The 17151-nt window shown below is 33.4% G+C and overlaps 2 protein-coding genes across 12 annotated transcripts in view; one reads left to right on the forward strand and one right to left on the reverse strand.

Annotated features, from left to right (window-relative positions):
* Nucleotides 1–16546, forward strand: part of LOC138178605 (juvenile hormone esterase) — a 39950-nt gene extending 23404 nt beyond the window's left edge. The window contains exons 1-8 of one of the 2 annotated variants that reach the window (XM_069110630.1): nucleotides 2587–2784; nucleotides 6166–6454; nucleotides 8249–8434; nucleotides 9429–9631; nucleotides 11326–11482; nucleotides 13265–13591; nucleotides 14987–15131; nucleotides 16226–16546. In XM_069110630.1, coding sequence (XP_068966731.1) covers nucleotides 2644–2784; nucleotides 6166–6454; nucleotides 8249–8434; nucleotides 9429–9631; nucleotides 11326–11482; nucleotides 13265–13591; nucleotides 14987–15131; nucleotides 16226–16388 — 1611 coding nt within the window. In that variant the 5' untranslated portion in view covers nucleotides 2587–2643 and the 3' untranslated portion in view covers nucleotides 16389–16546. Of the gene's footprint in view, nucleotides 1–2586; nucleotides 2785–6165; nucleotides 6455–8248; nucleotides 8435–9428; nucleotides 9632–11325; nucleotides 11483–13264; nucleotides 13592–14986; nucleotides 15132–16225 lie in introns of those variants that run through there. The other variant, XM_069110631.1, reaches the window with a different exon arrangement.
* The window catches only part of Dh31-R (Diuretic hormone 31 Receptor), a 173664-nt gene that overhangs the window by 30831 nt on the left and 125682 nt on the right, over nucleotides 1–17151 (reverse strand). The window contains exon 1 of one of the 10 annotated variants that reach the window (XM_069110648.1): nucleotides 16898–16955. The exons of the other annotated variants lie outside the window; for them this stretch is intronic. Within the exon in view, the coding sequence (XP_068966749.1) occupies nucleotides 16898–16937 (40 nt within the window). The 5' untranslated portion in view covers nucleotides 16938–16955. Of the gene's footprint in view, nucleotides 1–16897; nucleotides 16956–17151 lie in introns of those variants that run through there. 10 annotated transcript variants of the gene reach the window in all.

Raw genomic sequence — 17151 nt, forward strand, 5'->3', positions numbered from 1 at the left:
ATTAGGGAAATGAGGGCAAAAGTTCATTTCATTCATCTCTGGTTTTAGCCTCGACGAGAAATCTTAATGACTGATTTGTTCGACGGTTGACTGGGATAATAAACAACGACACGTTTGTTCGTTATATAAGTAACGATAAGAGTACGATAAATAATGAGAAAAATATGATAAAGAAACGTAAGAAAAATTGTACGTAACGTAAAGTGTGTATGTTTTGATCCGAACGTTAGACGCGTTGTTAATGAATAATCAATTGATTCAGTAAAGTATCGATGTATCATTTGTTATGGAACTGGCGATTGAAATATTTGTTATCCTTTTTAATATTCTCTCTTGTCCGATTCTTCATAACTTTCAGTTTCTCTCCCTTTCACTTGTTACTTCTGTTCTCTTGCTTCCTCTCTTCCAGGAAATGTAATAAACTTTCTCTTCACGTAGTGAATCGTATTTAATTATTGTACCTTTTTTATGTAACTGTTTAAGTAAAGTAATAACACCATGGTATGTATAAATTAATTTACTTATCACCTTAAACTTATCGCCTTTATTTATTGAATCAACCTAGAAAGAAATCAATTTATAGAATCAACCTTTTTTTAATAATAAATGTTCCGGCAGACTATTTAATAGTTTAATCTGATATAATGAGAATGCAGTCTCATTATATCATATCTCATTATCATATTATATCTCATTGCTGATGGAATCTAATCACCAGCGTGTTAATAAATTTACATAAATTATTGTGTAACAAACAAGTCCTATTATTTTCCAAATGCCACGCAATATCCATCAAATCAAGGTCGATAGTCTGATATTCATTACGATAACATTATATCAGTATAAAATTACGATAACGCGTATTATTAACATAAACTGGTGTAAAAGATAAGCAGGAACGAATAATATGCATATTTAAAGTCATTAAAACATTTCTTAGAAAGACAATGGCTTAAATGGCTCTGCTTCGGTTTAAACGCCAAGTAATTTCCGAAACAACATTTTCTTGCCACAGACGAATGTTTCTTCTTTCTCCTCTCGTAAAACGTAATCTGACCGGTCCATCTCAAGTCGAGATGAATAAAGAACACATTTGGACGTAATTGAATTGTAATTGACCCAGAAAATTTTTCACATTACACCACAGCTTTATTCTTTCGTAGGACTACAAGATAAAAAAAAAGAAAGCTCGTAACGAGTCTGAGTTAAACAAAAGCCGTTCCTTACTGAAGATGAACAATTTTAACAAATCTAAAGAAAAAGGGAATATAACTATTGCGTTACTATCTTCTATAACGTTACTTCGACTGTTTTTCTATCGTTAAAAGTATTTCTTAATTACGATACGATAATTACTAAACGACAGATAAGATTGTACCATAAAAATATAATCGCGAGGATAGATATGTAATTTTTGTGACAATCTAAGAAAAATAACTTCTACATATGAGAAAATTTGTATAAATCAAACATTTGAAGTTTCACAACGTAGGAACTGCATATCTAATATACAGGGTGGTTGGTAAATGGTGGTACAAGCGGAAAGGGGGTGATTCTACGCGAAAAAAGAAGTCGAAAATGTAGAATAAAAATTTTTCGTTTGAGGCTTTGTTTTCCAGAAAATCGACTTTGAATTTTCGCTCGGTACGCGTGCACTTTATCACGTCTCGTTATAACGGATCTCACTGTAGATCGTTGTCTCGATTGACGTTATTTTTTTAATTTTTAAAATTTTAAAATTTTTTAATTTTTATTCCATATTTTCGACTTCTTTTTTCGCGCAGAATCACCCCCTTTCCGTTTGTGCCACCAGTTACCAACCATCCTATATATACTTCACTTCAAATGTGTGATTTATACAAATTTCCTTATAGGTAGAAATTATTTTTCTAAAATTTTCACAAAAATCACAAATCTACCTTCGCGATTATAATTGTATCGTACAATCTTATCTATCGTCCACCATCTTATCGTGGAATAACCGTTCTTTCGCATTTATCTGAAATTAAAAAATGCTTTTAACGATAGAAAAACAATGGAAGTAACGTTATAGCAGATAGTAACGCAAAAGTTATATTCCCTTTGTTTTTAGATTTGTTAAAACTATTCATCTTCAGTAAGGAACGAGTTTTGTTTAACTGAGACTCGTTACGAGTTTTCTTTTTATTTTGTAGTCCTACGAAAGAATAATTAGGCCGGGGTTGGCATCTTTCTATGGACATTGAAATTACCTCAATAAAAACAGAAAAGAATATTAGTCTTTCTGCATTTCGAATAACTTTTTTCAAAAAATAATATATCGTAATTCTAATTGTAATTTATTCGAAGCTGTACAACGTACGATATACTGAAAAATAATCTCCTCGTAGCGTTTCAAACTGCCTCGGTGGAAAAACGAAAAGAAATATTACTTTCTACTGCACTTCTATTTTAAACCATCGGGCAATGTATACTGAGTAACGGCAGAGAGTCAGCGTACTATAACCTTGGGCAAGGTTTAAGCAGATCGTCAGATGCCGTCCCCACCAACCAGCACCGTGGTTAACCAACTGAGAAGACAGGTCCTTATTTAATACAATGCTTACAGCGTGCTACCAGTTCAACTCGAATCGTCGATCGTCGAAAGCTGATTCGTTTCGCGTTATGGCGCACGACAATACCGTGGTACGCGTGAAACAAGGCCAGTTACGTGGCGTTATCGAGGAAAGCCATTATGGTGACCGGTATCTCTCGTTTCGTGGTATCCCATACGCGAAGCCGCCGGTCGGGCCGCTTCGATTTAAGGTGAATTTCCAGTGAAACGATCGTTCCACACGACGAAACTCCGTTGCGTGTTTAAACTAGATATGACAGTGGAAAAATGATTCCTCGTTTTCTCTTATCTTTTCTCCGTTTGATCATAGGAAAAGGCAATAACAGGAAAAATTGTGTCGTTATTTGATCTAAAAATCTAGAGAACTGTAATATGCTGGAATAAAAAGTAATATTAAAAAACGAGTGGTACTTGAATGATGTGTCTTAATACATGTAAATAATTCAAATTTTATACAACAAGTGCATAACATAGAGCGATATGCAATGGGGAATTGTTTAATTTAGATCCAATTAACTGTATTGCGAAACGTTTTGTTTCTGTCTTTTGGTATAATCTGAGGATTAGTAACAGAGATATAAGGATCAATAATAGACAGGATTAATAAATTTCTTATACTTGGAAGCATTATAAATATAGAAAAGCTTTCAAATTTGTACATTTTATATTTCAGGTTATCACACGTGAAACAATTGCAAATTAAATTAAATTGAATTTCCTGTAAGAATTTCCTCAGTTTATACACGCTTATCGTTACTGTACTTATCGATTTTTAAACAAATTGCGAAAAATATCGATAAACTGTAATAACGCCGTATCATCGTGTTTATGCCAATTTGCTATAACGAGATCCTATCTTTTTTCATAATTGGACAGTGTCATACGTAAAATAAAATAGACTTTGATTAGAGACTATAATAACGAAAATAGCGAGGGAATATTCGGAAGGAATTTTCAAGATAAAAGATAATTATGTATATAATTAGTAGATATGTTAGCACACTGGCAGAGTGATAAGGGTTAAACCATTGTTCATCGATCTCAGTGACACTGTCATTGAAAGTTATCAAATATGATTACCGTATCGTGCAACTAGGTATAAATATAAGTTTCATATTAAAATGTTTTGTGCTTAATTTTTGAAAATACGTTTTCCACTGTTGTTATTTGTGGATTCATAATTGTGGGATGAACAGGGGGATCGAGAAGAGAAACCATTTATTTATAATTTTTCAATTAATAAAAGAAAAAAATATCCTGTACGGAGTGACAGATCGCAATATTTGCACAGCAATTGTACAAATACATTGAAATGTTCAATTTTATTCAAATGCATACGATTTGTAATGATTGAATAAAATACAACCGCTTCAAGGTATCATTTAAATACTCGTAGTGTGTAACTGGATGAATTTCAAATTATTATATAATAATACTTCACCACTGCATATAAGTACAATTTTATGGCTTTATTAAGAGAATATTTTTAATTGCCATTGAATCATTCGCTACGACCTTGACACATTGTGTTAATAGAATTTCCAATTCATATAATTTCCAACATAGAAAATTTACTTCGCTCGTTCTATGCGATCTTTAAGTTAATTTATTCGCGGTATCTATCGTGCGACATATATTCGCTATAATAATGACACAACTGGAAAGGAGGTTCTTTAGGATTCTGTAGCTTTATAAATTGAAAATGTTGTTATTTCTATACTCGGAAGTAGGATCACGATAGTTGTTATTTTATTGAATGGATAAATCTATCACACCGTTCTGAGCCAAAAAAACCTTCATTGCACGCGCTTACAAAAAACTAGGGATAAAAATAAAAAAGCATCTTAAGCCTATCGATTAAATCTATCGATCGTAACTAGGATTATCTTCCAGTTACTATTTCTTATAACTAACGCATCTGTATATGGATGACGAGCACGAACTCACGTTGTCATTTTCAACAGAAAATAATCGTTATTAAGAATTACAAACGCTATCCTTTTCTACTGATGAATCTGATTAATAAAATAATCTTCGACGACAGTTCTTTGTCGATGCAGAAAATTGATGTTTCCGGGTTGTGTGATATTGCCGATAAAAGTGCGATATTTCGTAACTATATAAATTACAATAATTTTCACTCCATTTGTTAGCACCTGTTCAATTTTAACATTAGTCTAACCTGTGATAATTATCTCGTATAAAATACTTTCGATAATTATTGTGTTATTATACTTGAGTTAATTTATTTTAATTTCTGATAATAATCTTTATATGTACTAGTTATTCAACGTAATCTTTAACGATACAGAAACCAGTCCCTCGTAAGAACGTGGAATTAAACGTCGAATTAAAAACCGCGAAAACGAAAATTGTTTCCTCTACTCTACGCGGAATGCAACGGTTACATCAGACAGATTATTCTACTATTATCGGTAATTTTCTCGATAATAAAACGTGCTCACGCAACTCGTCGAATAAACCGCTTCGAAGTGAAAACCAAGACGAAGAATAACGAGGAAAGTTCAAAAGTTTCATGATACATACGTACTACTTACGTACGCACGCGCATACAGATACGTGATACCAAATGCAAGAGTTCTATATTCTAAAGAAGAACACCGTGTACTCTAAGAGCCTTCGCAAAACTGTCACGTTTGTCGTTACAGGAAGGAATACCTAAGATCGAGATCGATGCAGGTTTTCTAGGCTAGTGTAGTTCTTTCAGTGAAGAGCCAATATCGAAGAATATTTCCTCAAGAGATTCCGCATACTTTCAATAAAATTTATGAAAATGTTCTCTGTCACTTTGGTGCTTGTCTCCAAACGTTTCTCTTACGTTTAAATACAGGGTGGTTGGTAACTGGTGGTACAAGCGAAAAAAGAAGTCGAAAATATAGAATAAAAATTTTTTTTTTTTAATTTTTCCATCGAGACAACGATCTACGGTGAGATCCGTTATAACGAGACGCGATAAAGTGCACGCGTACCGAGCGAAAATTCAAAGTCGATTTTCTCGAAAACAAAGCCTCGAACGAAAAATTGTTATTCTATATTTTCGACTTCTTTTTTCGCGTAGAATCACCCCCTTTCCGCTTGTACCACCAGTTACCAACCACCCTGTATACTCAGATGCATTTCGTTCTACACAAAAGAAAAATATTCGTTTGAAAATTGAAAATACCGGTATTCATCGAAGTATGTGATAATCCTTCTAACGAGCGTGTTCTTCGTCTCTGTGGATGTTACGTTTAAAATATACTTTTCTTCTTCGCAAAGGAATAGCACGAATTTCATTTCGAAATATCTACAAACTTGCATCGATATTCTACGAAATATGTAATAATTTACCTTAACGCTTCGTTTCTCCGAATATTACGCTTAAAATACGCCTTCTTCGTAAAAAATACTCCTTGAAATTTATTTGCCCATAAATGTCTGTCGGTATTCAGCAAAATAAATTCGTCATTGGCCTCGATAAATGTGGCGGTCAACATTCGTTTTATCGTTATGCCACGATTAAAGGAACTTCCTCGTATCACTACGGGATCTTTCTTTCTGTCTTTGCTCAGGATCCAGAACCCATAGAGCCATGGATAGGTGTAAGGGACGCTTCGGAGTTCGGCAACTGTTGCTGTCAGAAGAACATGTTGTCGCACGATTTAGAGGGAAACGACGATTGCCTCTACTTGAACGTGTACAAACCAATGAAACCGACATCGACGAAAATGTCGGTGATGGTATGGATCCACGGTGGTGCGTTCATGATGGGGTCAGGCAGCGACGAGTATTATGGGCCCGTGTATTTCATGCGGAAGGATGTTATTCTGGTCACGATTAATTACAGACTCGGTGTCTTGGGTGAGTGCGTCTGTCATTAACATGGCTCGTGCTATAGTTGATTGTTAGTAATATTTATATAATTGTTAATAATATATACTGGTATAATATATTGTATTATAATATATATTATGTATCTATTATTATTATTTTTTATTATTATGTATATAAAATTATTGATAATATAACCAGTAAAGTAATATACAGGGTGGTTGTATAATATATAATAATTAGATATACAGGGTGGTTGGTAACTGGTGGTACAAGCAGAAAGGGAGTGATTCTACGCGAAAAAAGAGGTCGAAAATATAGAATAAAAATTTTTCGTTCGAGGCTTTGTTTTCGAGAAAATCGACTTTGAATTTTCGCTCGGTACGCGTGCACTTTATCGCGTCTCGTTATAACGGATCTTACCGTAGATCGTTGTCTCGATGGAAAAATTAAAAAAAAAATTAAAAAAAAATTAATGTATTAAATTAATGTAAATTAATGTATAATTAATGCGATTATCTACATTAATGTATATTAACGTAGCCCTCAAAAAAAAAAAAAAAAAATTAGCGTAGCTTATAAATCATTTTATCTCGAACTGCGCTAAACGTTTTCTTAGACTAGTTTATCAGACTTCCTGTTTTTTATTCAATTACGTTAGTTCTTATATAATGTTAATTATCTCATATCGCACTCTATCGATGATTTTTACGCGATGTATCGTTGTTTTTCACGTAGCTGATACTATCTCGTTCACCGCAATGATTCAGGAAATTTTTTTTTCACGAAGATATCGAATTAGTTTGCATATAATAAATATAACAAATTAAGCGAACAGGAGAGCAAATCATTTTAAGTATGTACGTTCTCAAGAGAACCTTATTTCCTTTCAGAGAAGAAGGGACTAATTCTATTTTTATAAAAATACACTTTTATAATCGTTTCAAAATGGAATTGGTAATAATTGATTTAAGAAATTGACTAGTATTTATTGGTAAAATTACTTTCCCTACTGTTTTCCTCTCTTATCTGGATTAACATTTCTATTCTTTGAATCAGCATGTATCTCGGTACATGAAAATGCAAAACGTAAGAAACAGATTGACCAGAACAAGAGAGAATTTCTACTTTCGACGAAACGCTATTCCCAATACAGCAAAGTGCCTTTATCGTTCGAGCAAATGACAAAAGCAATTCTCAAGAAAAATTCGATGTCCCTGCTGCACTCGGTTTTATCAGAAAGTCATTTGTCATTCGTATTTTCCACATTGGTATCCCACATGAAACGAAATCGTTGAAAAATGTGGGACATTCAAAGCCAAAAACTTATCAGCCCGTAAAATGAATCCTCTTGGAGGATCGTATAAATCATATTTCTCTACCTGACATTTTCACGACGTTGCATACAACCTAACTACACAAGACAGCTCAAACAATAAATCAAATTTATTTCTGCACCTTAAAATTAATCCGGTTTATATTTACATTTTAATAATATATAGCCTAATTGGAAGAATAATTTTAAAATCCACGCTGCGTTACGCGATATGAACATTCTTCAACCAGATAACTTACAATTAAACTCGTAGAATTTCACACGAAACTTATTCAAACTTTTGATACTAACGATTGAAGCAAATATTTCTCGAAGCTTAAAAAAAATTCAAATCTAAAAGGATTAAGAATTTTAGCGAGAAAGCTGAGAGTATCGATCTTTCAAGAGCGATAATATTTGACAACGTGTTTACGATATCAAAAATAAATATCGCGCAAGCATGTACAGATTACAGAATGTCGATTTGCAATCCTCGTCTCTTGTTGCAGGTTTTTTGAATTTGGAACACGAAGTCGCGCCGGGTAATCAAGGTTTAAAGGACCAAGTGATGGCCCTGAAATGGGTACAGGAAAATATTTGCAACTTTGGTGGAGATCCCAACAACGTCACTATATTCGGAGAAAGCGCTGGTGCATCGTCGGTCCATTACCTAACTTTATCTCCATTGGCTCACGGTAGGATTTCAAATATTTATTTTGATGCAGCTAGAAGGACGATTCAACGTTTCTATCTAGGCATTATTTACAGACTTAAATACACGTTTACAGAGAGTAGCTGGAAAGCACATACTTACTATCGAATAAATTGAGAATTTCAAAGACGGACAGGAACGTGGTAATCCGATGTGTGTAGGATACAAGTTTTGAAAAACGAAATTACATCAGATTTCCATCTTCTTGTTTCTCTCGTTAATAACGACACTTAGAAGAGCAAAGTTTAAAACGAATTTCTGGCTGCGTAAGTGACACGTTGAGAACGAAATATTTCGAATTTTTCTTTGACACTATCCTTTTTCAATATTACGGTATACGAATGCGATGGGAAATGATGAAATACGCGAAGAAGAATTATATTCAGAATTATATTCTAATTTTAAATCATAGAGACGTCATATAATCTAATATCATCATTTTCGAAATTATCATAATCAAAAGAATTCCAGCGAATAACATTTTTATTCCGTCGAAATGAAAGTAACATGCATAAATTCCTTTTTTTTCTTCGAATATAGTTCTTTGTTTTTCTCTTTTTTTTTTTTTTTTTTAGGGAACACCCACCATATACGAAACATTTTCGCTTGTGCACTTCCACTCGTTTTTCCAGAGAACGTATCATCATGCGTTACTTCTATCCCATTACCCTAAAATCGAAATCCGTGTTATGTAGCATGTCTCCCCATTCTTACTATGTTCTGCGCACAAATGAAGATAAGTAAAAAGAAGAGAAAAAAAGATAGAAAAGAGTATAATCTTCCAAGAAAATCAGATTCGAAAATGTATCGAGCATAAAAGATCTATATTCCATCTTTTCGGATATATTTTTGTAAGAATAAACTGCTGTACAAATATTCTGTATGTCGTATTGTATCTTCGCTCATGGAAAAAATCATTGATTCACTGAAAATCGAAAACATTGAAAAGATTGAGAGTTTGAATTTGATTTGCACAGGATTGTTCCACAAAGCGATTCTACAGAGCGGAGTGGCGTTTAATCCTTGGGCCATTATAAGCGAGAAACCGAGCAAGTACGGATTCCAGTTGGCCGCAAAACTTGGCGAAACCTCGACCGATCCTGAGACTGTGGTCGAGTTCCTGAGGACGATAGACGCAAAAAAGCTCGTGGATCTCGAAACTAAGCTTCTCACGCCAAAGGTAAGTCTCGCAAAAGGCAGTCGTTAAATAGAAAATTTTCTGGTTTTATGAAATAAAACAACAATTATTTACATGGTTCGAGATGTAAAATCTCAATGAAAAATTAATAACAATTGTGAAAACAATGTGTTAGAAATTTTCTTGCTGGTCATATCTCCATCGCAGAACGAAATTCACGGAATTCACAGGAAACATTTAAACGATAGATTGAGTAAATTCCAGAACTCGGAAAACACGAAACGAACATTATTTTAGTAAAGAAACAACGTTATAGGAGCAGTTGAGAGATACATGGAACAACCGCAGAAAGTTTCGACCGGTCCAGCGATACGCTTCCAATTCCTCCGGTGTTTCTAATTTCCCAAACAAATTCACATGATTCCGTTTCCCAGTTGCGAGAAGTTTGATTAAAAAGTATCAATTGTAACAAAGATACAACTTTGAACAAGTATTGCGAAATCGGTTTTCCCACTGAGAACGAGCGATGTTACGAAGCCAATTTATTCCACCACCTTGTCTACACTAAACGACTTTTGTCTTTGTTCAAAATCGTTTCAGTTTCAGTCGTGAGATTTTTATCCTCTTAATTTTAAATATATTTCACATTCGGTGGATTTATTTGTGGAATATATTGTGCTGCAAATACCTTTTAAAGAATACAAGTCTACTTCTATATATTTCTCCTTGTCATATTGTAAACCAACCAACAAATATCGTTTTAAACACGTTTGTCTCGTTCTTTAAGATTATTTCTTTAGTATATTAACTGTGATAGTTTTTTGTAAAAATGCTTTAGTTAGAGTTCAATTGATTCTTCTTGCAATAATCGTTACAGTTTCAGTCGTGTGATTTTTATCCTCTTAATTTTAAATATATTCCACATTCGGTGGATTTATTTGTGGAATATATTGTGCTGGAAATACCTTTTAAAAATTACAAGTATACTTGCCATATTCTAAACCAACCAACAAATATCGTTTTAAACACGTTTGTCTCGTTCTTTAAGATTATTTCTTTAGTATATTAACTGTGATAGTTTTTTGTAAAAATGCTTTAGTTAGAGTTCAATTGATTCTTCTTGCAATAATCGTTTCAGTTTCAGTCGTGTGATTTTCATCCTCTTAATTTTAAATATATTTCACATTCGGTGGATTTATTTGCGGAATATATTGTGCTGCAAATACCTTTTAAAAATTACAAGTATACTTGTCATATTCTAAACCAACCAACAAATATCGTTTTAAACACGTTTGTCTCGTTCTTTAAGATTATTTCTTTAGTATATTAACTGTGATAGTTTTTTGTAAAAATGCTTTAGTTAGAGTTCAATTGATTCCTCTTGCAATAATCATAATAGAATTATTTCATCGTTACTCGATATCGGCAGGTATCTTTTATCGCGCTACTAAAATATTCAATTAATTCTACAATTAATATAACGCTCTCCGATGGAAATAATCGGTGATCGTCGACATTACGTACGAGGGAAAAATGTATTTCACTGTAAATTTCATCGATGTTCGATTGATAATAATAAATCGACGCGTTGTTTTACCTTCAATAAAATGCTTGCATCGGAAAACTCATTTAAATTCGTCAGCTTCCGTTTCTTTTGTTACATCCGTTCCTCTAGGTTTTCCTTTCAGAAATTGAAATGCTACGTTTCTTTATGTTCTCGCGATGAATTTTTACAGGAACGTTACGCTACATTCGGAATGTTTGCACCAGGCGTCGATGACAAATCTGCAAATCCATTTATGCCTCAACATCCGGCGGTAAGGGCTAAAGCAGGTATTCAAGTACCTGTTCTTATAGGTTTCAATTCAAACGAGGGAAGCTTGTTCTTGAGTAGTAAGTTCATTTTCTTTCTCGTGCAATTTTTTACATTCTTAATGTAACTTCTCGTTCTAATAATCCCTGTTATTCAAAGATTTCGTTGGAAGATTGCAATTTAGATTGACGTCGAATGCAATTCTTTATTCATTTAACTCTTTTGTTATTCAAACGAGGTTGTTCAGTATAATCTTTTTTTCCTCAAAAGAATTTACATTAGAATTTATATAAGAAATTATGCTAACTGTATCTTTGTTATTTATATATATTATTTTTTACTTTTTATATTTATCAGTATTATCCTTGTGTTAGGCTTTCACCCATTACAAGCTTAGGTAATAAAGCGGGTAATAATATTATAAAAATGTACGATATTAGTCTGAGACGAATGAGAAGTCGCTTTTTCTTTGAACTATTTGAAAATCAATTTTATTTCTGTAAAAAATGGCGCTATTTTTAAACCCGTTTCTTATTTTCGCGTTTTTTACTACTGTACGTATATTTACGTGTATGTATATTTATATACAAGGTATCCCAAAGTTAAATGGCCAAAGTGCAAGGGCTTACTGTACAGAGGAAAAAAGCCGAAAAAAATGTTATGTAAAGTTAATCAATAAGCGCTTTGTTACAAAATTATATAGAAATATCGTACGCGTGAAACGGATAACGACGCGGCTATTGAAACTCAAGAAAATTCTCCTTATAGAACATTGTAACGTAAATAACTGCATTGTTCATTGACGTGAAACTTGTATCGGAGCGCAAGAGAAACATTTTGCAATAAGGAATTAAAAGAATCATTTTTACTTTATTATTATATTTTACAACGATTAACGACAGGGGATTGTTAACAGATGATAAAAGAAACACGTAACTACGCTGACACAATAATCCAGTCAATTTCCGTGTGTCGTGATGGAAAATGCGTCGTTATTTATTTTACGCATAGAACATTTGTTTGTAACTCTGTAACAAAGCGTTTATTAACCTTTTGCACTGCTATGTCGAGTGTGACTCGAAATCAATTTTTATCTCAGGAGCTCCTTTGTCGAGACCCACTCGACATTCTTTCAGTTCCGCCTTTGTTTGTGAAACGTGCGAAAGAAAAGCAGGATTTCATGCTGGAAATTGTTTCAAGATATATCATACGCTTAAAAATTACAAAATACAACGATAGTGCGAATAAAACTGGTATTTAAGTGAATTTCTTTCTTCCTTTATTTATTTAAATCGTCTTATTTTTTAATTAAAGTAGATTTCAAACAAAACACTTAAAAGCGTTGGGAGCTACTGGCAACGAAATTGAAATAAAATTCGCAGTGCAAAGGGTTAACAAACTTTACGTAACATTTCTTTCTTCTATTTGCCTGTAGAATCAGATTCCCTCACAGTTTGGCCGTTTAAGTCTGGGACAACGTGTATTTCTTTAAGTCCAGAAATCCACAGAGAAGTTTCTTGGGGGATTAATTCGATCTAAAAGAAACGATAGTCACAGTACAAATCGAAAGAGAATTCCTATACAAACGTTTCTGTAAATCCCTAAACCTTGGAGAAGTAAGTTTTACTTCCACAAAACGTATCTTTAGAAATCAAAGGGAAACGATAATAGCTGCGATCTTAACGGTTGTTAACTTCCAATAGAAATTTTCACAAAATTACCGTAATATTCGTCGGCTTAATATCCTCGAACTTAGAAATCTACTAAAACGAAAGACAATTATCGTGATTATCCGAGAGAAGATGGAAAATTTTTGGTGAAAGTAAATTTATTGTTAAAGCTCGGTGTAAAAATATTTTCAGTATTTCGGGGAACTAATTCCGCGGAATCTATCCGAGAAGTGAACGAGAACTTTGAGCTGGTAATCCCCGAGGAGACGAAGATTTACTTAAACAGGGAAGGAATCAGTTCGAACGAAGTGAAACGCTTGTATCTGGGCGAAGATGCAATTAGCGAGAAAACGGCTGATAAATATGCAAATTATTTCAGCGACGTGATGTTCCTTCAGGGTATTCACGAGGTTGTCAATGTCCAGATGGAAAGGAACAACCACCCTACGTATTTTTACAAGTTCACTTTCGAACCAGAACACTCGCTAATGAAAGCGACGTTTAATGTTACTCTGCCAGGTATTTCATATTTTAATTACAATTTCTAATATGTTTCTAAATCCTCGGATTATTATCGATCGTGTAACCAAGAAGGTTCTGTCGTGTATTTTATAAGGGGGAAAAAAAACAATGCAGAAATAGGAAAAACAAACATAATTTCCTTTACCCAAATAGCTTACTCTTATTTTGATAAATGATCGTTCTATGTTTCTTAAATATTTTCTTCTGTTATGAAAGTACGATAGAGCTTTGGTTAAATTCTCAGAAATTCATCACTGAAGTGGTTTCTTCCAAAATATGGTATTTTCTATTTAATGGAAAGAATTTGTATTTGTAAGGAGTATCGAGTAATTTTATATTTTTCATGACGATACTATAGCGATGTTATAGATTATGACGAAACATAGAAAAAATGTGTATCGCTGTAAAAAGCATAGATAATGTCTGTTAATGCTCTTTTTGCATATTTTTTGTTAATTGATAATGCTTGTTTAGATTCTGGTTATTTATGATTTTTTAGAGTGTCAAATATCTTGACCGATATAAGGAGTAACGTTTTCTCAACGCGTTACTAACAAAGATTTTAAATAAAATATAAAAATAACATGTAAAACACATTATTTACCAACTTTCAAAATACACTTCACCGTATTTCTCTACGTATTCACGAGCAAGAGACGAATCTAATACCAATATAAGATGAAAATAAGGTATTCCAAAGTTAAAGAATACAAGAAATGCAATCAGTTCTCGCACAAAATTTACATAACAATTTTCATAATCTACGATTTCTTACCAAAAATTACGAAGTGACGAAAAATGCTAATGAAATATTAATAGTTAAGTTAAATTACTATAGTTAATTAATAGTATTTAATAATTAATAAAAAATAGATTAAGATAAATAGAAATTTAATAATTTAATAGTCAATTAATAGTACAGTTAAATTACTATTAATATTTCATTAGTAATTTTCGTCACTAATGAAATATTAACAGTATCAATTTCGAACAGATAACGAAATTAGCAAGAGATTCGGTAAATGTAAATAGATACAACTGGAAAAGCCATTCGAAACTTTCGACCATTAACGTACCCAAGTTCCTATGGTTGAGATCGAAGTCTTCCAAGTGTAAGCTTGGAATCTTTGATCAAAGATTCGACTATCCACCAAAGCTGAAGCGAATGAACGTCTGTTTACGTTGTTACACGCTTAACAGTGCGCTTCAGTCTTTAACGATGTTCAGCAGTTGCCCCTAATAACGACAACCGTAAAGAGTCGTCGAAATCAGACTGCCGTACCGACCAAGAGATCAATTTGAACTTTTTGCTTGTAGAAGTTTCAGAACATGATTTTAGATTGTCGCTCAGAGCAGTTGGAGAAATGTAACTTTCTTTTTGGTCATTTATAGGAGCGACACACGCGGAAGAGTTGCAGTACTTGTTCTATGCGAATGTAGGGGAAAAAATGGGCATAGAACCATTCGAAGTTGGTAGCGAGATGTACCAAATGATGGAGTGCTTCACTCAGATGTGGACAGACTTCGCAAAAACTGGGTACGTGTTTTCCTATCTTGCAAATTTATTGTCCAATATTTCTTTCGCATGGAGAAGCATACAGATGCCGAATACTCGTGTATACTACAACGATAGGAGCATTGGCGATTCTTCCGAAATGTATAATTACCGCGATGATAATTTTGCGAACGAATAATTCGCGCGGAAATTACACGATGATAATAAACAAATAACATACTGTGATTTAAATTTTTCCATCGTCATAGGGTAGGCAGAGATATAAAAGTAAGAAATAAAAAGTTGAAAATATAAATAAGAATATCGGAACTTCGTTCTTCCCTCTTGGGTTATTAATGAGACGAAGCCAATGTTTTCTTTTCGTTTTTTAATAATACATGAATGTAAAAATCAAAACAGAAACGTCCAGCTTGAATATCGTTGAGAAACGTGTGTTTGAAACAAAAAGATATCTTAATTAAAAAGGGAAATAATAAATGCACGGCTACGCAATTGAATGAATACTTCTCGCATGGATATGTTTCTACGTTTTAGTTCCGGACGGTTATCTCGTACTTGTATCGGGCTACACATATCGTCATTTTAGTGTAAAGTTCCACGCAACTGCAAAAAAGTGATTTGTCAGGGGAAGAATAAAACCAAAAATTCATTAAAATTTATAACTAAATAATGGAGGAAATGTTTCGTAATGTCGCGATAAGCAACTTTGTTTGCGCCTTTTAGTTACTTTTAAGTGTGTCTGCGACGCAACTAACGCTTACGTCGTTATTGCTATGAGATACGGTAGCCAACACAAATATTTCAATAACGAAGTTACTGCCATCTAGTGGACAGAAATATTCGGAAGAATATGAAACTTTTAGCTGCCTTTACAGTGAAAAGATTAGAGATCTTAGATATATCCAGTAACGAATTTATTTCAAAATTTGCAAACTTGCGGTTACGTTGTCATTGCGCTGGAACGGCGATATGTATGTCCGTGTACGTGAAATAGCTCTAAAGTTTGTTAAAAATGTGCTACATCGTGGAACTAACGTTAGCACACGTACTTGTTACGACATTATCGAAAATCGATACAGCAGAGTTGAGAAAGGAAATTTTTGTTCTCATTGAAGGAATCCAACACCAAAGACTACAGAGTTAATTCCAACGATTTGGCAACCAGTCATTCAAGGGGATAAGTATATTTATATGAATATTAACAAGACGCTCAAAATGGAAAGCTACAGTAAAGAGGGACAGAGATTCGATTGGAAGAAACTCAAAAACAAATTGTAATATTCGATCGTATGATTTAACATTTATAAAGGATCAAACATTAAGATAGCAGGCCTATCTCGTCGATAAACCAACATTTGAGATATTTTATATTCATTATTGTATTCATAAATATTCGCACGTGTATTATTTTTGATGCAAAAATAAAATACTTTTTTTACGAACTATGTTAATACTTTCTTCCTTACTATCCGAATTATTATTCTTCAAATAACTTTAATTATTTAACGAAACGAAAATGCTTTAATCCATAAATAGTACTAACTACTGTATGAATTACTATATCTACTATCCTTTATTAGAACAATATTCGAATACTTTATATGGTGAATATTTAGGGGGTTGAAAACGACATTTTCGTAGTCCAACTTCTTTCATCGTTTTTAATGTCTAGAATTCATCCTACGAATATCCGCCACATATTATGTGATAACCTGTACAAAATTTGTCTACTTTCCAAAATACTAATTCTATTCAACATCTATTCAATAATAAATCGTAATGTTTACTCGTCGACAGCACAAAGTCGACTGTTGCTTGAACGCTCATCGCCGGCTTGCTGCCAAAAGTACTCGTGGACTTATAAGACTCTGGAAGCACGGCGCACGCTTGTATATACAACTGCGCATGCGCAGAATCATCCATGCCACAAAATTCTTCCAACTATCCCAATCGTGCGATTCTTTCAAATTTTATCGCAAAAGTTGCACGAAAACTTAAACGAGACCTAACTGAATCACCAAATAAATACGTTCGAATAAAA

This window comes from Bombus flavifrons, chromosome 3 (genome assembly GCF_040668555.2).
Source record: "Bombus flavifrons isolate JBK064 chromosome 3, iyBomFlav1_principal, whole genome shotgun sequence".
Classification (NCBI taxonomy): domain Eukaryota; kingdom Metazoa; phylum Arthropoda; class Insecta; order Hymenoptera; family Apidae; genus Bombus; species Bombus flavifrons.